General features: G+C 35.4%; 1 protein-coding gene across 10 annotated transcripts in view; it reads right to left on the bottom strand.

Moving 5' to 3' along the window:
* LOC129282753 (acetyl-CoA carboxylase-like) overlaps window positions 1-23,626 on the bottom strand; it is a 77,601-nt gene that overhangs the window by 18,455 nt on the left and 35,520 nt on the right. For 3 of the 10 annotated variants that reach the window (XM_064113686.1, XM_064113680.1, XM_064113683.1), the window contains 11 exons: window positions 21,491-21,508; window positions 16,697-16,831; window positions 15,481-15,676; window positions 14,791-14,889; window positions 12,682-12,819; window positions 11,966-12,040; window positions 7,267-7,434; window positions 6,391-6,551; window positions 5,710-5,821; window positions 1,859-2,014; window positions 1,115-1,180 (listed from right to left, as the gene is read on the bottom strand). In XM_064113686.1, the coding sequence (XP_063969756.1) occupies window positions 1,115-1,180; window positions 1,859-2,014; window positions 5,710-5,821; window positions 6,391-6,551; window positions 7,267-7,434; window positions 11,966-12,040; window positions 12,682-12,819; window positions 14,791-14,889; window positions 15,481-15,676; window positions 16,697-16,831; window positions 21,491-21,508 (1,324 nt within the window). The remainder of the gene's footprint in view (window positions 1-1,114; window positions 1,181-1,858; window positions 2,015-5,709; window positions 5,822-6,390; window positions 6,552-7,266; window positions 7,435-11,965; window positions 12,041-12,681; window positions 12,820-14,790; window positions 14,890-15,480; window positions 15,677-16,696; window positions 16,832-21,490; window positions 21,509-23,626) is intronic. The other 7 variants (XM_064113688.1, XM_064113681.1, XM_064113687.1 and 4 more) reach the window with 3 other exon arrangements.

Below are 23,626 nucleotides of genomic sequence, written 5' to 3'. Positions count from 1 at the left end.
CGTTCTAATCGGATCTATGCGGGTGAATAAAATATTTTAACACACCCATTTTGCATGCATACATCCTCACCTTTCATATTATTAGCATTATTTCACGGTGAAATGATATTTCATCGATAATTTTGGGGGTTTTTGGACATCGTTATCATCAGTCAACGTCTTTTCCCAATCCGCCATCTTGGATTTTAAGACCACGATATCGTGCTGTTACATCTTCAAACGTAGAGGGCAGCAACACACAACTGTGTACATGTAGTTGAACGATACATGTGTGCATGTGAAGCCCAAAGCAACCCGGCCGGCCGGGTACGGGTACGGTGCGGGGTACAATCGAGTGTGCTGATGTCGAGTGCAGTCACGATGTGTGAATTGTCGTGATAGTAGCGAAGTGAGATCGTGTTTTCTGGGTTTTTTTGGCCATTTAATATTCTCATTTTGTTGTGATTTTGGAGTAATTTCTGTTGCTATTCTGTGTATTTTGAGGGAAAATACGTTTTCCGTGATTTTCCGTTTGAAATGCCATTTTCCGTTTCAAAAGGCCCTTTCCGTGAATTCCGTCCGTTTTCCGCGATCGCGGAAAATCACTGTCCCTACATCTCAAATGAGCATAAGATATCGGAGGATTGTCATGCAACATGCTTCAAAGTGCCCCATGGACAAGGCAGATGCATAGACCGGTGCAGTCTGCTCGTAACACACAGAGATTATGCCTATCAGAAGAGGTCTTGATGGTATGGTAGTAAACTTGCTATCCTAATGTGGATATCTCAATGTTTGGATGTCCCTTGCCCCTTAAATTGTTGGTGAATGGGGCACCAACCCCCACCAGGATGTAGCTGGGAATTTCAGTGGTGATGATGCAGGATGGTACTTGTAGTGATTTAAGATTTCTATTTATATCTAAGTAACTGTTTGTAATGTATGTGTATAAAATATTTGTATCCAAAGGAACTGTTGCTGCGCTAGCGTCATGAGCATCTCTGGACGGTGTGTGCGCTCAATAAGATATCAATATTATCATTTATGTCTATTATTTTCAATATTACTTTGTTCACTGTGGATAATTATTCTTAAAAAATTGCCAGAATGTAGGTAAAAAAGTGAAATATCTTACAATTTCTTCAGGAATCTCTGCTTCAGGATGACTCTTCTTGTGCTGCTCCCACAGAATGGCTAGGTTCTATTGTAAGAATCAATTATAAAGGAAACATGGAAGGGAGGCAGCAAAAGGAGAGGAGTATAGGGGAAGAGGAATGGTGGAGGAAAGAAAAGAGCAGTGATATGACAATTTTTAAAAAAGAAACAGAAATGCAAATCAACTTTTTATATTCATTTGTTACAATATTAGTCATTATTTATTCCACTATAAATATACATGTGTATGATGAGATAACAATGGTCATACATAATAATAAATTAAGATATGGCATAAATTCCATATCTATCAGGTAAAAGCTTTGCTTATTCCATCAGCATTCATTCTTGCATATATTATAGAGATACGATGTATTGATATAATGAATCAAAGGACTAGAAGATACGTCAAAAAAGATATTACAATTTACGGGCATGAATGAATAATATTCAGGTTACAGTATTCCATTGACATCAGGAAGGAGGTACATGTACCACAAAGTTCGACTTAAAGTTGCACTTAAATTCCCTGTTACATGTAGCATATAATGCCTCATCGCATTGTTCAGACCATGCTCATGGGATGAGAGATACCACATCAAATCACATCAAACAATGATATCACATGAATATCAGGAGCATTGGCTCTCAAGCATGACTTCTGGTGAAACTTTACTCTATGTCAAACATCCTCCAGATTGGTTGGGAGGCCTGTGTACCCTACCTGTCTGAACATCTCGGGGAAGTCATAGACGTAGGTCGTGCCCAGGGTCTGGGCCTGGTAGCGCTTGAGTTGTAGGTGATCCTTGGTCATGTAGGGGGCGTTGATCAAACGACCGTGGAGAACTCCTTTCCGCATGCCGTACGACACAAACTTTACCTGCACACAGAAGGTCAATATTGGAATAAGGACCAGGTGGGTGTTTTATAAAGCTGTTCATTAGTTAAAGGTAAATGCTAGTTTTGGTAACGATATCAAAATGAGCTCGTACAGAATCCAATGAAATGACCACCAAAGTGTCTGTTTGTATAAATAAAACGCATGTGCCAAAGGATTCGGGAAGAAATTGTGTAATTGCTGAGAAATCAGCAAATAAGCACAGGATTCGGGTAGAGCGTCGGGCCCGACGCTCAAAGCAATAATTATACACTGTCCCACGTGCGCTTATCTGTGTTGGGGAAGTTCAGTCTGAACATTTTTCAGCGTAGATTTCAAGATTTCACAAAGTTCAGTTTATGTAACTGTACCAGATCTAGATCCTCGATGATATACTGACAATTAAGCCTGGTTTTACAGACTTTCTCATGAAATCAGTGTTTACTGCAACTACTGGAATTTCTCTTTAGCGTTTTAAACGGTGTGTTTTAAAACGTGTTTTAAAACGCGTTTTAAAACACCCGTTTTTTTTACAAAAAAAACGTGTTTTAAAACACCGCATAGACTTGTGTGTTATAAATTTGCATGGATGTGATGTTAGATAAATGTTTTTTTTTTTACACTGTTATTTCTGAAGTGTATTATTTTCTTCTAACTACCTGTAACTAAAACTTTTTTTCAACACCACTCCTTTTCTCCTCTTTCTCTTTCCCCTTTCTCCATTGCTTTGTCATGTTCCTCTTCTCTCTGTTCAATTGTGCACATCAATCCATATTAAGAATATTCTCATTTTAACAAACATATCTTAGTGTTGTACTCACTTTTTGGACAGGTAAAGAAACACTATTAAAATAAGCTAAAATACATGTACATGTACATGTAATAGAACTTGAATGAAATGGAAGTGTTGCACAAGCGCAATAATATTTTACAAATTCTGTAAACCTGACATCATACTCTTGAGGTACACACAAGTTGGTGAAACTTTGCGCTTCATAAAGATGAAGAAAAGTACTTTAAACAGTATAAGATAATCAGCTAGCAAACCTTAACCCTAACAATTCCAGGGGACCTTAATGGCCCCCTAAAGATTTCTATGATAAATCCATAAACACGACAGGGCCACGCCATATCGTTCAAGACTATTTTTGGGATGAATGCATGGGTATGCAGTTATGATATACACCACAAGTGCATATTATCAGATCCCGAATTGCTTAAAAACGTGATTTCATGTATAAGCCCAATGTGAGTTCTTGCCAAAATTCGTATCTGTATCATTATTTTTACTTATTGTTAATGATTGGAAAATTGCCAAAAATTTCTATTAGTAATAAAAAAAAGTTTAAAAACTCTGTACATAAGAAATATAAAAAAGTTTAAAAAACATAATCCCGGTTACCTAAATAGACTGGGCTATTTTGTTTCCTAAGAAGACTGAGGGGGCCCCCCTTATGATCTGGGCCGTCGATCGCGGGATCACAACGAAAATTGGCACACGCATTACCCATGGCATAATCTAAAAAACTATAAATCAAATTTTGCATAAATCTCATTACTAATTTATGCGTAAAATCAAAAGTTTGCTCTAATTAACTAAATAATGCCCCTGAAATTATCATTTTTGGTTTACAAACCCTTTATAGGAATCTGATCAAATGTTCTTTTTAAAAATTTCAACATCACATTTATTTTTTTATTTTTTTTATTGTTTTTTCAATGGAAATAGTCAGGGACTATATTTTGACCATAAACAAGGTGAAATTAATTTATTTTAATCAGTAAAAGGAAAAATAATGGCACATTTATGAATTATGGCTAAAAACACTATTTGAATTAGATTTGTACACAAATTCACTTTTTTGAGCAATTTTGGGTCTGCATGCACTTACAAAATGTTGCATAATTTCGGAACCACATACCAGGGGGTCGCAATTTTGGTCTCAAAAATTGCGTGAGACTTGAAAAAGGAAAGTCTGTGAGTGACGCGGTAAAAAAAATATGTGCAGTGGATTTATCGCAAAAAATGACGAGGGGGGCTGATTCAGCCCCCCCCCCCCAGTCTTATTAGGGTTAAAAAAACATTCTATAGGCCTACTGATTGTTTTTAATATACATTTGATCAGAATTCCTGAATTAAAAAATATGTAGTTCAAGGGCTTTACTTATAGATTTGAATTGAATTTGTATTTCATGCACTAAAATTGGTATAATTGATTCAAATGAAATAAAGCATATATATTGATTTACCAGTAATGAAATTAAGCTTTGAAACCCCATGTACGTCAATTTCTTCCATTGTGCAAATTCTCCTCGCCCCCCCCCCCCCTCGATTCAGACTCATGTATATGTTCATGTATTAGATTAGGGAATAAAATGTCAAATTACTTAATGTGTTCTTTTTTTGTAGGCATTCAATTTCCATGATTTAGTAATTTTGGGGGAAATATGAACTTTTCTGTTGTAAATTCATTAACAAAATTGTGGTAATCTCTTATTTGAAACATCAAGAGCTTAAATCATACTGTATTTAGTGTATAGTTTAATTGATTTAGAGAAAATTGCATCATTCGTTGGAGAAAAAAACGTTTTAAAACGATTTAAAACGTTTTAAAACAATAAAAAACGTTTTATTTGTTTTTTTTAATAAAAAACGTTTTTTATCACAACCCTGGTTAAGAGCGACTTTAAGAACGACTGGTGATCCTTTCTTGTGGTAAATGGTATATTGAATTGGCGATGGTTTAACGCGTAAGAAGGATTCACCAGTCATTCTTAAAGTCGCTCTTAACTTACAAACAGCTTTATGAAACGGCCCCCTGGTTATTATGTCAAACCTTCGTTTGACAGCACACCCCTTTGTCAACCCCCAAAGTGCTGAGAGGAGCAGTTTGAGGAATCAGAATTCTCATTTAGAACAAAGCGTAATTAAAATAATTCAGGCTTGCTTAAATAATATTCATTTCATTACCGCATGCTTTTCCTGGTGTAGCTAACACAGGTACATGTACATGTAACAACATATTGGACCACACTATAAATAGACAGGAATTTTTCAGTAATTTCACTGTTCTTCATCTCCTCATAACCTTGTAATTTTACAGTTTCCTGAAAGACCATTTGGCAAATATCAATTATTTATAGTTTTAGTAATTCTGCATAAGCTTTGTTCAAATTTGTGAATATTTACTTTTCTGCTGTTACCAGAATTTGTTTTCCTTCTCCTGTCAAGCCTTGAGAAAAAGCCAACAGCCCTAATATTCATATTTGGGTCATTCCATGGGGTTGGGGTAACAAAATCGTGTGATGTCCATGTAACGGTGGTACCAGCTTTTATATATCACAGAGATGATCAGTTCAAATGGGCTTAAGTTTTGATGTGTCAGCTTAAAGATGATGTCCAATCATAGTAATTCAGTTGGAAATTTGAGATCTTTAATGGATTTGCTGCAAAACAAATACAGAGTTTTACATCCATTACATGGACATCACATTGGCAATAAATTCTCAGGTGTGAATCTGCAATACATCATGATGCTTGAGAAGTAAAACTTGGTGAGACACCATTTATTTTTGCTGGTAATTTTATGCATACATTTGCCTTCTTTACATGAGACACGGTTTTGGAGTTCTGGTACATGTATGTCATGAAAATTGCCCCAACCCCATGGAATGACACATTTATCTCTTGAACTCACCAAACCAGTAGAAGGATCTGTCTCCTCCCGGTAAGTACTGATGTCTAGACGATACCCTGATTCATTGGTCACAAAGATCCTTATCGGTAGAAGTGGACTGTGTGCGTTTAGCCTGTAACAAAAAAACAAATTATATTGCAATCATGAAATACCATGCCCCACAGCAAAAAAAAAATGTTTGATTATACTGAAACCTGTTGTATTTTATATTCACATTAGAAACTGTATCTCTGTAATCATGAATACTATGTTTAGAGTTCTATGCAACATACATGTAGGAAGGAGGAACAGTATATTTTGTTACTGCTTTTGATCTAGAATTTACTTTTTATTGATGTTATATCCAAGTAACGGCTGCTACATGTGACATCATCATGATCATCATCACCATAAAACCATCATCGTCATCATCATCATCATCATCATCATCATCATCATCATCATCATCGTCATTGTTATCATCATCATCACCATCATCATCATCATCGTCATTGTTATTATCATCATCATCATCATCACCATTACCATCATCATCATCGTCATCGTCATCATCTTCATCATCATCATCATCATCACCATTATAATCATCATCATAATCATCTGCCATCACCATCATCATCATCACCAGAATCACCCACCATCATCTCCATCATAATCATCATCGATGATCACATAACATACTTGACATTAAGCTTGAGCTCAGCCTGCAGGATGCGTAGCTTCCAAAGCCTGGATCCATAGCGGCTGATCATGTTCCGTAAGCTATCTGTAGCCTTCACTGGATCCATGTACACGGTGGGTACAAAGTTCAAGAAGATGTGATTGCAGTCTGTCCGCTTGGACTACAAAAAAAGGTTACAAAGAGGGAAGTGTTTAATAGTGGTTAGGCTAAAAATTAATTCTGAAGGCATAAACAATTCTGCTCTCCAATGAAAAAGGAAACAACACTGCGAAACAAGTTTCGGTAATAAGGAAAATGTGTCATTGTACCTTCTATATTTCAGAAATTGGGGGATATGTGACTCCAATAACATCATGTAGAGCATACAGAAATATCCCAAATCAAGAGAAAAGTCTCATTGGATGGAACAACTGTTCTGGTAATATCATCTGTGAAAGTTTGTGTACTGTGGTGCATACCTGTAGCTCATGCTACCAATCATCCTATGCATCTCATAAGGCAACTGGCTGTTTTTTAATTTAACATTCTTGACACTTTAAAATTGAAAGTGTACTTGGTAAATATCATCAGCCTTCAAAGTTGACTTCCATGCCAGTATTTCTGACCAATCAGGAGGTCATAATCTGAATATGCAGTAAATGGTAACAACTATACACTGTTTTGTAATTAACACTTAAATTACATGTAGGATGGATAAACACAAGCTCAAATTCATCAACAGCTTCGAGGAGCCCTCTCGCCCTTGGTCTACAGATACTCAATTGATACATGTATCTACAAGGGTGTTTGCGATGTACTTTGACCAATCAGACGGCTGTAATCTAAATAATCAGTGAATAGTAACTATTATACACTGATTTATCATACAAACTTACATCGGGATGGGTGAAGGCAAGCTCAAGTTCATCCATAGCTTCAAGGAGCATCCGCTCACCCTCGTTCTGGAGATACTCGAAGGACGCCTCTTTGGTTACCAGGTCGGAGTGACGGATGATGGCTCGCAGGAAGAAGCGGTAGTCGGTGACCTCTTGACCTTTCTCCACCTGGAAACACAGAGGAAATTATAAATTTTTAGAAAGGTTTCATCCAGCATAAAAGTGATTAAGTATAGCAGCTTTTCAGTAAATATAGTCAAAAAAATAAGTGCATGTCGTTCTGCCTTTTTCAGAAAGTCTAGCAAAGAACAGAGGATGCATGTACCTGTGTTGAAAGGATTTTTCAATAGAAGCAAAATATCAAAATATGAAGAACAAAATACATGTATTCCAAATGGAAAGTTGATTTTATTTTGTGCTACAAAAGTATTTATCACAATTTTTCATTAACTTTTTTGGTGGTGGATGGCAACACTTCTGATTTTAAAAGAAATTCTCAGCAAATTTGATAACATCACAAATATAAAACTTGTACATGTATTTATGTTGGTGATTATTTTTTTAAATTCAAATAGCACTGCAAGCAAACCATCTACACTGTACATAATTAAATGTGAACATGTACTGTGTATGTCAATTTCATATGACATTCTCCCTCCCTACACCCTTCCCCCCCCCCCCCACACACACACAAGAAAAAGATGATGGCTGATCATATGTATTTTTGTTTTCTTTTCTCACACTTGTTCATTCCCTAACATACAGTTGTGCTCAAAAGTTAGTGAACCTCGCCACAAAATGCACTCCTTCATGCCGAGTGTTGAATGTAGACAACAACATCACAATGTTCGGCGAGCCCAGAGAAACAAACTTTATTAATGTAATATCTTAATCACCTGACTTCACAATTAATGATCTAAAACTTGGCAGAACTTAAAAGAGAATGAAACCTTTGGAACAAGATAGCTTGTGTGAAAACAGAAAAATCAAAGAAACAGATCAACGAAAGATTGAGAAAAACCCGACAAATAATGAGAAAGTTATGAGCATATGAATATTGCGATTACTAATGCTATGGAGATCCTCACATTGGCAATGCGACAAATATGTGTGATGTCACTTGTGTACAATTCTCCTTATAACTTTGGTATATATTTCACTTAAACTGCCTCTTTTATCACATCTCTCGGTAGATCATGTGTTCTTTCTATAGGAGGGCATGTAATACAGATTTTTAAAGAATACATCATGGATAAAGAGTTTGTATCACCATAAGAAAAAAGCAAAAAGAGACATTTTGGGGGTATTTTATAGTCCATCAAAGGGAAAGTTGTTCACATGTGACATCACACATTCTTGTCGCATTGCCAATGAGAGGATCTCCATAGCATTAGTGATTGCAATATTCAAATGCTCATAACTTTCTCATTATTTGTCCGATTTTTCTCAAACATTCTTTGTTCTTATTCTTTGATTTTTCTGTTTCGACAGAAATGTTCCAAAGGTTTCATTCCCCTTTAAACACTTCTAAATATGTTCATTTTCTGATGGGGTTCACTAACTTTTGAGCACCACTGTATATAAATTCCATTTTATACAAAGGATTCATAGATGTATTAATGTGCTGCAATACAGCATCACACAGAAGTATAGAGTATTAGAGCATTATTAAGAAGTACGTGATGAGTCTCTCTTTATAAATATAGAACAGAAATCCAAAGAAAAGAAGAATAAGAACCTTCCCTTCAAATTAAAAACAGGTGGATGTTACACCTACACTGTATATGGAATAAGTTGTTAGTAATCCTAGTATAATCCCAACTTTCTAGGCTAGAAATGAATAAGTATTTACAGTATATGTATGTACAATGAAATATAATGCATAATTTAGTGCCACATCAATGGTTCCCAAGAGAGAGAGAGAGAAAGAAACAAGTGGAACGCCTCTGGCAATCTTGCCTGCATTACGCAATTCGATATAGCAGCAGTGCTGCCTCTGAAAACAGCTAATGAATTATTATTCATAGAAGAAAACACTAATATGATATAACAAAATATGTCCATTCACCAAAAATTACCTTTGACCATGATCATGTGAGCTAAGACATGTGCAAAACAATCATTCATACTTGATTATCCTTATGTCGATGTTTCATGAGCTAGATCCATAAACTTCCTAAGTTATGATGCCAATTCAACACATACTCCCAACACGGCCAGAGGTCATTAACCTTTAAATGACCTTTGATCTTGGCCATGCTCCTGAAACGCGCAAAGGGTATTCAGGGATACATTGCTGCTCTTATGTCCAAGTTTCATGAACTAGATGCATTTAAAGTTATGATGACAATTCCTCAAATATCCCTAACATGGCTAAAGTTTGTTGACCCTAAGTGACCTTTGACCTTGGTCATGTGACCTGAAACTCGCACATGATATTCAGGGATACTTGATTGCTCTTATGTCCAAGTTTCCTGAACGAAATGCATAAAATTTCAAATTTATGATGACAATCCCTCAAATACCCCTTACATGGCTAAAGTTTGTTGACCCCAAGTGACCTTTGACCTTGGTCATGTGACCTGAAACTCGCATATGATATTCAGGGATACATGGTTGCTCTTATGTCCAAGTTTCATGAACTAGATCCATAAAATTTCAAAGTTATGATGACAATTCCTAAAAAAACCCTAACATGGCCAAAGTTCGTTGACCCTAAGTAACCTTTGACCTTAATCATGTGACCTGAAACTCAGGCAGGATCTTCAGTGATACATTATTACCCTTATGTCCAAGTTTTATGAACTAGGTCCATATACTTTCGAAGTTATGACAACATTTCAAAAACTTAACCTTGGTTAAGATTTCGATATCGATTCCCCCAACATGGTCTGAGTTCATTGACCCTAAATGACCTTTGACCTTGGTCATGTGACCTGAAACTCAAGTAGGATGTTCAGTAATACTTGATTACCCTTATGTCCAAGTTTCATGAACTTTCTAAGTTATGATGACATTTCAAAAACTTAACCTTGGTTAAGATTTCAATGTTGATGACGCCGCCGCCGTCGGAAAAGCGGCGCCTATACATGTACATGTACATGTAGTCTCGCTCTGCTACATGTACATGTATGCAGGCGAGACAAAAACACGTCAAAAGTGGAGAAAGAAATTTTACATAAACAGTGCATAATATGTAGAATTAATGAGACCAACATATATCGAGTTTTTTTAAAGATCATTATATTCAATAATATACATTGGAATGGATATAAAAGGGAAAATATTGAGCTTTTTAGAGGCATTTATGCTAGAAGTATCACTGGCACCAGGTATGACTGAATATTAAAACGATGATAGAGAAGCCGACAGGCATAGATTTTCTTTTTTGCAAGATTTCATAAAAGCGAATGTACATGTACATGTAACTGATGCTTTACCATTTGTCCTGGAAATCTAAGTTTTGCAACTTGCATTCATAAGAAAGCAAAGAAAAGTGATCATGAAATCTAAGCTAAAAAAAAAAAAAACACTAAATATTGGCAACACAGATTAACATATGTGGGAAAGTGTATTACCATTGAGAACAGACAACGGCCTAGATACCATGCTTAGTTTGTTAATTTCTCAGCAAAATTTTGCATATTCTCTACCAGAATCATTCAGCATATATGTTTTTTTCTTGAACTGTACAGGTAATTTGAGTTATTATTTTATCATAATTCATATGGATTTTTCCCTGTTCAATTGCCTTTAATTGATATTTATATATATACACATGTATATATATATATGAATGTACATTTTGTATACAAACACCCAAATGGTCCTATTAATATTGGATTCTCTTCTAACTCACTATAAGATCGATAGCAGAAGAGGTGGGTGTTTAATAAAGCTGTTTGTAAGTTATGAGCGACTTAACGAACGACTGGTGATCCTTTCTTGTGCTACTTGATATCCCTACATGTACATGTATGTACTGTAGCTGCTTTAGCACATAAGAACATGTTCCCGTCATTGATATCTTTATGAACAGCTTTATAAAACACCAACCAGGCATCTATGTTTAAGAGGAAGTTCAAACTAATGGAAAGTTTGTTATAAAATTAGCAACAACAAAAAATTAAAAATATTGGTGAAGTTTTGAGGAAAAACCATTTGTGATGTCATGTACATACATGTACAGTATATGAGCAGCTGTCCCATTTGTTATGTGATATCAAATGCACAAATTTCATGATTAAATTCATGATGTCTAGAAATTTCTTTCTTTTGGAGCAGGTGTGAAATACTTTGTCAGTTGATATACTAAAGGCATAATAAAACCCATTCCTTTTTTTTTTATAGAAAAATGACATTTCATTTTTTTTATTCACGATGCATGTGAAGCTTCTCGCATACGGTGTATAACGTCACAAAAATGCACAAATTTCTTTTTTTTTTATTCATGACAAAAAAAACGAAATTCTATATATATCTTTGATGGATTTTTCTCTAACCTTCACCAATATATTTTATCATTTTTTCTACAATTAAAAAGAAAACTTTTTGTGAGGGTGAAATTCCCATTGAAAGGCATCGATTTGAACTGTTAGTGGCAAAAAAAGATCAAACTGCAAATGCAATGTGAAGATGAGTGGCACACTTGAGTTAATATGTCGATTATGTCAGGGGGGTATTTTACAAACAAATTTACATGTGGGTCAGGGGGCTTGAGCTTATGATCAGCACTGCCAGCATGGTAGTCTCGTACAACAGGAGTTTGGATGAACTGAAAAATAAAATTACATGCACATGCAAACAAGGGGATGGAAGTTGCAATTAATCCCAACTAAATACATGTACAACAGAAACTGCATTCGGGTGGGAGAATAACATCAATTACAATTTACTAATAATAATAATAAATAGTTCTTGTATAACGCATAACACATAGCCCCTAAAAATTCTCTATGCTAACAATTCATTCACAATGCCAATGATTAATTCAAACTTGCAATAGCAAATCAATTCACAATGTTGATTCCTATTAACAGTAATAATTTAAAATTACAAAAATAATACCAATTAACAGTGCAATTTCAAATTCACCAAATCCATCATCATCATCATCATCATCATCTTCATCATCACCATCATCATCATCATCAATTCATCATAATCACCACCATCATCATCATCATCATCATAATCATCATCATCATCACCTCATAACCATCGTCATCATCATCTTCATCATCACAATCATCATCATCACCATCATCATCATCAGCATCATCATCATAATCATCATCATCACAATCATCATAATCACCACCACCATCATCATCATCATCACACTTGTCTACCTGTTCTTTCAACTTGGCATGATTACAACAATACCTATATCATCAATCATAATAATATTCATACCTTAGCCGAGCCGAGATAGAGATGCATGCGGTAGTTGGCTCTGTCCATGAGGTGTAAATCAAAGTTGCTCATTCTGTTGATCTCCAGCTGGAATGCTAAGGCTGGCTCCAGATGGCGATAGATACGATCCTCGTGGAACTGATAGATAAGACAGGAAGAATGAGTTATCACAGATAAAAAAAAATTGATGATAAATCACTTGCTCAATTACTTGATCATCTTTCATTCTTCAAAATGGCAACATTAATATTTCTAATAATAATCATTCAATATTTATATAGAACCTACACTGTATACAGAATTTTTCTCCGAACTTCAAAATATACCTATTTACTCAGGCAAATTTTAATTTTGTTTTCATTTTCCGGGGCTCTTTTTCCCAACCTACTGCCTAAATCTGCAACATTGGATAAGCTTTAAGGAGAATGAAACCCTTGAAACCAGCTGAATCCATATCAAAGAGAAAAATCAAAGAAACATATTGTTGAAAGTTTGAGGAAGATTGAATGAATAATAAGAAAGTTATGAGCATTTGAATATTGAGATCACTAATGCCATGTAGATCCTCCCATTTGGCAATGCGACCAAGATCTGTGATGTCACACACGTACAACTCCCTCATTACTTTAGTACTTATTTCACTTATATTCTCACTTTTATAGAGTCTATCACAAGGTGAGGTGTTCTCTTTATGAGAGGACAAGTACAGAGGTTTCACAACATTATATCATTGATGAATCGTTTGTCATATGATTAGAATGAGCAAAAAGAGATGTTTTGGGGTATAATTTCAGTGTCCAAAAGGGGAGAGTTGTTCATCTGTGACATCATAGATCTTGGTCGCATTGCCAATGGGAGGATCTCCATAGCATTAGTGATCTCGACATTCAAATGCTCATAACTCTTCTATTGCTAGTCCTATTTTACTCAAACTTTTGTTGATCTTATTCTTTGATTTTTCTGCTTTCACAAAAGTTAACTTGCTCCAAGAGTTTCATTCTCCTTTAACAATGCGACGAATAGGGATTTCCAGTGCTTCCTTTTTTACTTTCCAGGGCTCTTTCAACCATTCCAGGGTTAATTTTCCTCCGCCCCAAGTATTTTTTCCCGCTATACACCAATATCTTCTTCCAATCCAATCCATTGCGCAGTTGGTACATACCCTTGTAAACTACAAAGGCTTTCACTAACATACACGTAACTAAATACTTAAAGGACAAGTCCACCCCAACAAAAACTTGATTTGAATAAAAAGAGAAAAATTTAACAAGCAAAACACTGAAAATTTCATCAAAATCGGATGTAAAATAAGAAAGTTATGACATTTCAAAGTTTCGCTTCATTTCACAAAACAGTTATATGCACATCTCGGTCAGTATGCAAATGAGGGAACTGATGACATCACTCACTCACTATTTCTTTTGTATTTTATTATATGAAATATGAAATATTTTGATTTTCTCGTCATTATCATGTGAAATGAAGTTTCATTTCTCCCTGAACACGTGGAATTCCATTATTTTAACATTTTGTGCTTCAGGCAAGGAGGTCCTTATCATCAAATTCGTAAAAATTGAAATATTGTATAATTCAAACAATAAAAAACAAAAGAAATAGTGAGTGAGTGACATCATCGACTCTCTCATTTGGATGTAACTGGCTCGTTCATATAACTATTTTGTTAAAAATAAGCGAAACTTTGAAATGTCATAACTTTCTTATTTTACATCCGATTTTGATGAAATTTTCAGCATTGTGCTTGTTGAATTTTTCTCTTTTTATTCAAATCAACATTTTTCTGAGGTGGACTTGACCTTTAATACCTAATATAAATAACTTAGCAACCTAACTTAACTTTGGGCAAACTAGCAGTGAAAACTTAACTACTTAGTACAACTTATCTGCTTAACTCACTCCATTACAATTTACAGAAAAGGTAGGTCTTAGGTATTCCTTTAGAGGAACTGAATGGAGACATCTTTATATCATTACTTCAGTTGTTCCTTTAAAACTTAATTGAGTTGACTATTAAAGAATTTGTCTTATGCATCATTAAATATACCCTACATTGTACATGTACATCAATCATTGATCTGAATTGAAACTTACATCCAGTCTTGCTCGGTAGGTGAAGTACTTGGGAAACTCCCGTCTTTGGAAGATGACGAACGTGACACGTCGGATGTCCCTGTCAAACAGTTTCTGCCTCTGCAGAGTGCGGGAGAAAAAAAAACAGGTTGGCAATTTTTCGCTGAAGTTTTGAAGTGTGGACGAATTTTCTGTCATTTTTAGAAAGCTTTAGTGAATGGAAAGGAAATCTACATGTAATCTGCACACAACACTTGCTGCTACAGTGTATGAAGAGGAATCCTCTCGCAAGCTTCCAGGTTATTCAGGTAAAATAAGTTTATATGGAAACCATGAATGCATTTAAATGCAAGTTAACTCTTTGCCTGCCATGGACATAATCCCTCCTGTGCCACATTAGTTTGAATGGTGAAACCTAAAAGGGGGTTTTGCATGGATTATGCAAATGAACTCACAATAACTTTTGATGGGTTGATTGTAAAGAAAAGCTTTGTGCATATGCAGCACAATACACTGCACATATTACTATTGTAATTGTAGAGAGAAATAAACTTGAATTGAATTTAATTGAATACTAGTATACAAAGAACTAATATAAAAAAACTGTAAATCTGATTGAGAACAATAAAGGGTCACTAATCGTTTGTAAAGTCATGCATACATTGTAATTCGCAAAATGCCTTATAAAAAACCACCGATGGTCCAACCTACCCTTTCTCTACAGAACCCCATGAACATCTCCCCGAGATCCTTATCACTCTTCAGCTCCTTGTACTGGATAGCGATGTTGACGATGTGGATCGGCTCGTCGATCTCGCAGTTGTGCTCCGGGTTGTTGTCCGCGTCCACACCGTGGGAGAAATTGAGGTGCATGTCGGCAAAGCGGTCGATGACCTCGTCAAAGGATCTGTATAGTGGGGCAGGAGAGATTTGACAATGATTCAAACTATCTTAACGACAAAAGTAAGATTTTTATTACTATTTTTCATGAGGCCACTGATTTCTATTATTATTATTAATTATAATGATAATACTGTACCAACATGCTTATATAGCGCATATCACTGCCAAATGCATCCCTATGCGCTTAATTGGATATTATTACCCTGGCTTTAGCCCCGCAGCCCTTTTACAGCGCGGTGGCATTTCAAGGAACAAATTCCAAGGAATAAATATTACTACTACTCCTACTAATGATACTTCTACTTCTGCTACTGCTGCTGCTACTACTACAGCCACTACTCCTACTTTTACTACTACTACTACTGCTACTACTACTATTACATGTACTACTGCTGCTACAGCTACTACTACTACTACATGTACTTCTAAAGTACTACTATTATTTCTACAGCTGCTGCTGCTGTTGCAACTACTACTTCCGCTACTTCATCCCAGTCAATGGAAATAAAGCATTTCACTCAAATTGTCGGGTCTGACAATTGAAATATTGCTGACAACCTTCACTAAATGGCGCCCAGGGCCTACCTACACAAACATTTGCTATTGATCACAAATATAAAACAATTAATTCTGATTGGTTATTCATCAGTGTTCTGAAAATAGTGCTCGTGACTCAATGATTTACATTTGCCATTGCATGTTTTGTAATTGATCTCTACACTTTGTGTCAAGGAACCCTACGCCCCGTAGCACAAACCTCAGCAATTGATAATGCATAGTAATCAATGCAATCAATCATAGAAATCAGCCCCATGATGAATGGCTAAGCTTTATGTTACAGAGCCCTGGGTACCATAACACAAAGGTAAGCAATTAATCGTATGCTTGATTTATACGATTGATTGTACATTGTAGTCAATGGAATCAATCGTAGAAAAACGTTCTGCGATCATTGCTAAGCTTTGTGTTACGGAGCCCTGGTCGGAAAGGTGAACATTGCAGGTGCATTGACCTTTGAACTTACTTCTCAAAGTCCCCTATGCTGGAGAAGGCACACATGAGGCCTGTCCTCTGGCAGGGGGGCAAGTACGCCCCCGTTAGCTCCTCACCGACACTAGCCACTCGTGGAAGGCCATCTGATCTGGGAGATTTGATGATCCTATATACATACAAACAATGTATTAAGAAGACATGCTACATGTAAATCATATTCAGTTATCAGAGTCTGAAATGAAAGTGTTAGTCTAGGTGCATACATATACATGTACATTGCTATGCATTAGATGAGCAGACTTACATGTAGTCTCTTCTAATTCAGACCTGTTACAACCAATGTAGTGAGATAAACAATAGCCATTATACATGTTAAACATATACTGTATTGTCATACATGTATTTCTGGAAAAGATATAAATAACAGAAGAAATAAATTAGAGCATGTACCAGGAAGGGGTTAGTGTTTTAAAATGGAAAGCAGTTTTTTTGGTTTGATGAGTTACATGTACATTTTACGGCGATTCAGATTACAGGGAACCATCAATGTCATATGATTTTGAAGTATTGTACATGTTACATGTATTTTTATGACACAATTGACAATATTAAGGTGTATATGAAGCAATATGTACATGTAGGGCAACAGTGTGAAAAGAGTCGAATTTCTCTACCTACTAGGCACATTATTACTTGTACATGTATATCCTATAAATCTATAAATACAAATTGCACTCCTACTTCTGTGGAGACAATGATCAAAGGCTACTTCTACATCTGCTTTTACTCCTACTACTTCTGCTGCTGCTGGTACTACTACTATGACTACTCAGTCGGTAGAGCGGGGGATTCGTATTCCGGTGACCCGGGTTCGATTCCCACTTGGTGCGCTAGTGCCCTTTGGTAGGGCATTAAACCACAGTACCAGGTCCTTCGGAGAGGACCTTAAGCCGTCGGTCCTCTGGTTGCTTGCTTACAAGCATTCATGCTTTCTTAGCAATCAGGTAAAAAATCACCATCAATAAACCAATACTTATTCTGCTACTGCTACTACTGCTACGACTATTGCATGTACTACAGACTACAGCTGCTGCTACTGCTGCTGCTGCTACTGCTACTACTACAATGTACTACTACTTTTTTTTTTAGCTTGATACTATAACTCACTCTTGACTATCTATTGCTCGTTAGATTTTCTCTTTTCATCCAGTGGCCCATTGCATTAAAAAAACTGTTTATAATCCAATAATGATCAAATCAATCTTAACTGTATGGAAATCCATCTATCCCATAGTATTTTCGACAGAAAATTTGCACAATCTCCTTACTATAAAACAAAGAGAATTGCACTGAATCTTCAAGAGAACGATGAATGTATGAATTTACATCATATCTAGAAAAATTTTGAACGAATTTGCATTTCAGATATTGATGTCGCTGGCCATCCATAGTTGTGGTTGATCAGATCAATCGCAACTCTTTGTACGACAGGGACCTGGTCAGCATGTTACCACATGGTAATTACCATTGGACGGCAAAGATAACATTAATACTTGTCTAACTTTTCTTCAACAGGCTTAAAGGGGAATCCAGCCTTGGCCATTAAATGTTGTGTTGGGAAGGAGAAAAATAAATTAGACAGAATGGTGAAAGTTTGAAAGAAATCGGACAAGCAATAAGAAAGTTATAGCTGCTTTAAAATTGCGATCACTAATACTATGTAGATTTCAAATTGGCAACTGGATAAGTAAATCATGACAAGGGGCAAGGACAACTTTCCCATAGGCCATGTACTTTATTATCAGGGATTAGTGGTTTTCTCCTAAGTACCCATTCCCCTGGGGCAGTAATCTAAATATAACCCAGGTACATGTAGTATATTGTTTTATGTCCTTGTGAAAGAAAAATATTAATTTGAAATAAAACTTTTGGGAAAAATGACATTTTAGCCATAACATGTATTGGAGAACATGGAAGAGTAGTCCTTGCCTTACATCACTATGACATCCCATATGCGGCCAATTTGAAGTCTCCATGGGTATAGTGATTACCAATATTTACAACTTTTAAAAATTCATAACTTTCTTGTTGTTTGTCCAATACTGTTCAAACTTTCACCTATCAACTTGTCTGATTTTTCTTTTCCTTATAAAAACAAATTTTTATTTGGGTTGGATTCCCCTTTAAATGCTATTTTCTTAACCCAGCATGCTTTCATTGCTTGCTCACTGCAATTGCCATGCTAAACTTGCATTTCTACATGACCATTTGCTCAAGATTTTCATCTTGGCTCAACCACTTTCGCATAAAACCCTAGTGTAAACAAACAGAAAGGGGCAAAGAATATTTAGAGGTACTAATTGCTGTTGTAGTGCTAAAGCATCTCTTACTCATACCAGAAGAAAAGTCACAATTGAAACTTACATTAGATACTAATAGAATGTAGGGGAGGGGCAGTATCAGGGTATTTAATAAGAGGGAGGGGGGAGAGTGAAAGAGGATGTAGTTAAAAAAAGGGGGGTATTCATATCATTTCTATGATCAAACTCTCTCTTTGAAAAATTTCTTCTATTTTTCCAGGTCTTCCTGTCCTCCTCTTCCCTCTGTTTCTCTAATATTTTACAGATTTGTTCAAACTAACTCTTAATCATAGGAGGCGCCACCATCAACCCCCCACCCCCCCCCCACCCTAATATGGTACTTCCCCTGTGCTAGAATACAAGAAGCGATTCTAACCTCTAAGGAAAACTCCCCATCCCCGATGATTCTTCAAATGGCAAAAAAGAAATAGAGAAGATTTTTTTTTAAAGAAAGAGGTACATGTACATGTACATAAGAATACTAAATCAAGGTCTGTGTCATGTACTGTAATTCTACATGTATATTTCCCATCATTAAATTGTAAAAAAAAAAGGTCGGAGTTAGGTCACCTTGCGACCCAGCCTATCAGAAATATTCAGAATACCATATCCCCGCCACTGGATATTAAAACTGTTAGTGTTGATTAGAAGTTAGTTTATAAAGGTAAAAGTACAAATATCATTTTTTCCTTCATCTCATCATGCAGAATGCAATTGATGGCAGTTTACAATGTAAGTATTCCGTTTCAAAATTTGCATAAAGGCAGTATATTGCATTTTTTCAACAACTCATTACAATTCTTTCATAATACATATATGTCTCCATACAATATGCAGTGTTAATCTATCAACCATGAAATCCCTTTTTTTCATTTTATAGACAATTGTCATATTTTGCAATTATCCTTTCAAATTGGTAATGTATAAAAGACATGATGGATGTTTCATAAACTTAAAGGTCAATTTCACCCCAGGAAAATGTTTATTTGAATCAATAGAGAAAAACCAAACAAGTATAACGGTGAGAATTTCATCAAAATAAAATCCGATGTAAAATGAGAAAGTTGCATATTGTACCTGCATTTGGAAATTTACACATCTCCGCATTACTAACAACATGCACATGGGATGCGCTCTTCTACACAGTTATCAATGATATATTAAAATATCACATGCACATTCGGCATGACGTTTAGTCCCACTTTAATTAACCGTTGTGAAACACTCCCCACACATGTGTATTGTTAATGGCTTTTTGGGGGAGAGGTTAAGCATGATACAGTATACTGCTGTCCAAGTGACAAATGACATTGTCAGAAAACTATATACATGTATACACTGGTGTGCATTGTAGAAATATTAAATTGAATACTCTACATGTACGCATATTCACTCTAAAAGAAAATAAGCAAAGAAAAGATAAAGACAAGACAAGCTGCTCAAATTTCCAAGGCTTTGATAGCATTTTAGTGTACAGACATGCACAACCACAGAACTACATGTATCAAGAACTTCTCCTCTAAGATGATTGCTTGGGGGGCAGAACATGAGTAGTATATTGAGAGAGTGATGTCGATGGAAAACATCTCTGATTGGTCAGATCTTTTTTTTGTAGGGAGCATATAAAAATAGTGTCCTCATTGGGTAGTGTTCTGATAATTAAACCTAGGTTTAAGTTAACCCTAGTCTAATCTAGGATGCTAAACACCACTTACAGTGTATGTGGATTGCTGGGCTTCATAATACATGTATTTCTTCCATATTGGTAGCAATTAAAATATAATAATTCATTGAAATTCATTTTATTTTTGTATTCTCCTTTTCTTCCCATTTCATGAGTCGATTCATTTTTGGACAACTCTTTGCAGCTGGATAAGAAAAAAAGGTAAACGAGTTAACAAATGGCACTCCATAAGAGTGAGTCTAAGTTAAGCCAGGTTTAACTAAACAATGGCTATCAGCATACTACCCTATTTGTTTTTGGAAAATAACTTTGGGCAATTCCATAACTTTCATACGATATGTACGTCCGACCCCTATATATATGGGACCTTCATGAAATTTTCTGTCTCTGATTTGTTGTGCTTTTGTAAGTCTGTAATGTTCTCAAAGGACCATGACTTGGTTAGCTTATTAAGTGAAGTAGTTAGGATGTACAAAAAGATTGATCATATTTGCCTATTGACCATATACATTGTGCATGTACATGTACACTTGTCTGTGAAGTGAAGTATTAATATGCATTTTCCAAATCCCCCCTCTCTCAATATATCCACTTTTTAATAGAAAATGAGCCATACAGAGAAAGACATGGAATGGATTCCTTTGCCAAAGTTGGCCAAACTCTGTCAATAGAGGGCTCTAGGCATGCATTTTTTTTTAAATACAGCCCTTTTGGCAATATCACAAGAGGGGGAGCATGCAATTCTCATTCTGTGGCAATCATTTAGCAGCGGGTGACTTACACACGGCTGTTCTTTCCTCTGCCATAAAAGAAAGGGAAAGAGACAAAAACGATGATGGATAATAACAATGACATGGGAGGGGTATGGGGGAGGGGCGGGCTGGGGGCACTGGGGGTGGGTAAGGGGGGAAAAGGTAGATAGGGATCAGTGGCCCGTTGCATAAAATTTACTATTATGATAACTTTGCTATCCAATGGTAACTACCATGGAAACAATGCTCATCAAAATCTAGGATTCCATGAAAGTCACCATTGGATGGCAAATTTACCATAATAGTAACTTTTAAGCAATGAGCCTCAGGGAGCAGAAATGGGTGGGGGAAGCCAAGGAATACATTTAAAATTTAGTTTGGGGAAACTTTTCTTGGTATTGCAAGCAATGGACACAGCTCTTGATATCTACATGTACATGTACTTGGACTTCAATTACAGTTTATAAAATTTGTGTTGCAGGAAAAATCGGTATAATTCCCTGCAACATCTGCCGTTTCAAATAGTGCTGCATGATAAAATATTGTAATATTGAAAATATGTCCTTATAACTAGTCTACTGAAAAATACAAAACATATATTCATGGTTCATCTGGTAAATAGAGACGACTGTGCCAATTTTACACTACAAGTATATCAAAATTGATACAACATAATCGGATACAATATCAAAAAGTATATTTTATACTCCTTTGTGCATTAAAGCATATAAAAAAAAATTAAAAAAGATAAGAAGTACTTAATATTTTCAAGCACAATACATCAAATCAATAAATATCATTTAAACCTTAAAGAGAAAAGAAAAAAATACTTTCTCAAATCATAAACAGCAAATCTTAACAGTAAGGTAAAGAGAATAGAATAGTGAGAAAGAATCAATGATGTTAATGTATAATACAAATGGGAATGAGAGAGTGAGTGACATATATTATAGAATGAGAAAAGAAAATTAAAGATATACAGATTTATATATACAAAGGGAAGAAGGGAGGAAAAGAGAGATACATGTACACCAAAGGGAAGAAGAATGAGGTATAAAGAGTATTAAGTGAGAGTGGAAATTTTAAAGATAGACATATAAAGAAAAAGAGAGTATAAAGAGAAAGGCCCGTATTCTGAGGTCAGTTTTAACTTAGACCACGGTCTAATTCTGTGCTAAAATTATGGAGAGCCAACAATTAAAAAAATCTGTTTATATTGTATATTTCTTGTGTTTACTATTTTGTTTCCTTTGGCCTTCATAATGAAAAAAAAATCAGTTATCATTCCCACACAATTATGACAATCTGGGTGTCATATGAGTTAATAAATTGAATGTGTACTGTTAGAGATTTGTGCCCCATTGGCTCTCCACAGTTAAACCACAACTTTAAACCAGGGTTTAATTTAAACCTGAGTTCAAAATACGGGCCAAAGAGAGTACAAAACAGAAGAGAAATCTAATTTTTCTATTTTTAGATTGAAATAAAAAATATGTGCAGGTACAAACATACAAATAAAATTAACCAAATAACAGGAAATAAACCGTAGAAGGTAAAAAGGAATACATTTGATTAGATACATGACTTTTTGTATAACATTCAAGAAAGAGAAAATTTGTGGAATTTGAAAAAAAAATGCATGGCACTTATAAAATACATTTACATGTACAAAAAGTATGCATAGCACAAGAAGCTAAACATTTGTTAAATGAGAATAGGAAAATTCAAAACATATCGTTGCTGGCCTGTTAAAACCTTGCATCTCATAATTAAAACAAAAAATGAGGATACATGTAGGTGAAGCAACCTTCTCTTTCCTTGAAAGAGTTCTCTCCAGAAATTAAGACTGTTTTTCAGACAATATGACGTTGCCATAATTTTCATACACTGTATATCAAAAATACAGCTACATGTATTTCTATGTTGTCCAATTAGTAAACAAGATTGTTTAAATTTTGAGATACAAGTTTCTTAACAGCCTAGCGACAATATTATATGAATGCAGTTGCTTTGAAAAGAGAAAACTAGTGAAATATTTTTAATTAGGGACATTCTAGATAAATATTGGCAAAAACTGAACAGAAAATATGAGGAAGACAAATGAGTTATAAATTTTTGTGAACGGCACAGCAAGAAACCATTAATCAATTTAGGATCGTTCAGAC

Source organism: Lytechinus pictus, chromosome 19, assembly GCF_037042905.1.
Source record: "Lytechinus pictus isolate F3 Inbred chromosome 19, Lp3.0, whole genome shotgun sequence".
Classification (NCBI taxonomy): Eukaryota; Metazoa; Echinodermata; class Echinoidea; order Temnopleuroida; family Toxopneustidae; genus Lytechinus; species Lytechinus pictus.
Note: the sequence above shows the minus strand (reverse complement) of the source record. Positions and strands in the feature narration are given on the sequence as shown.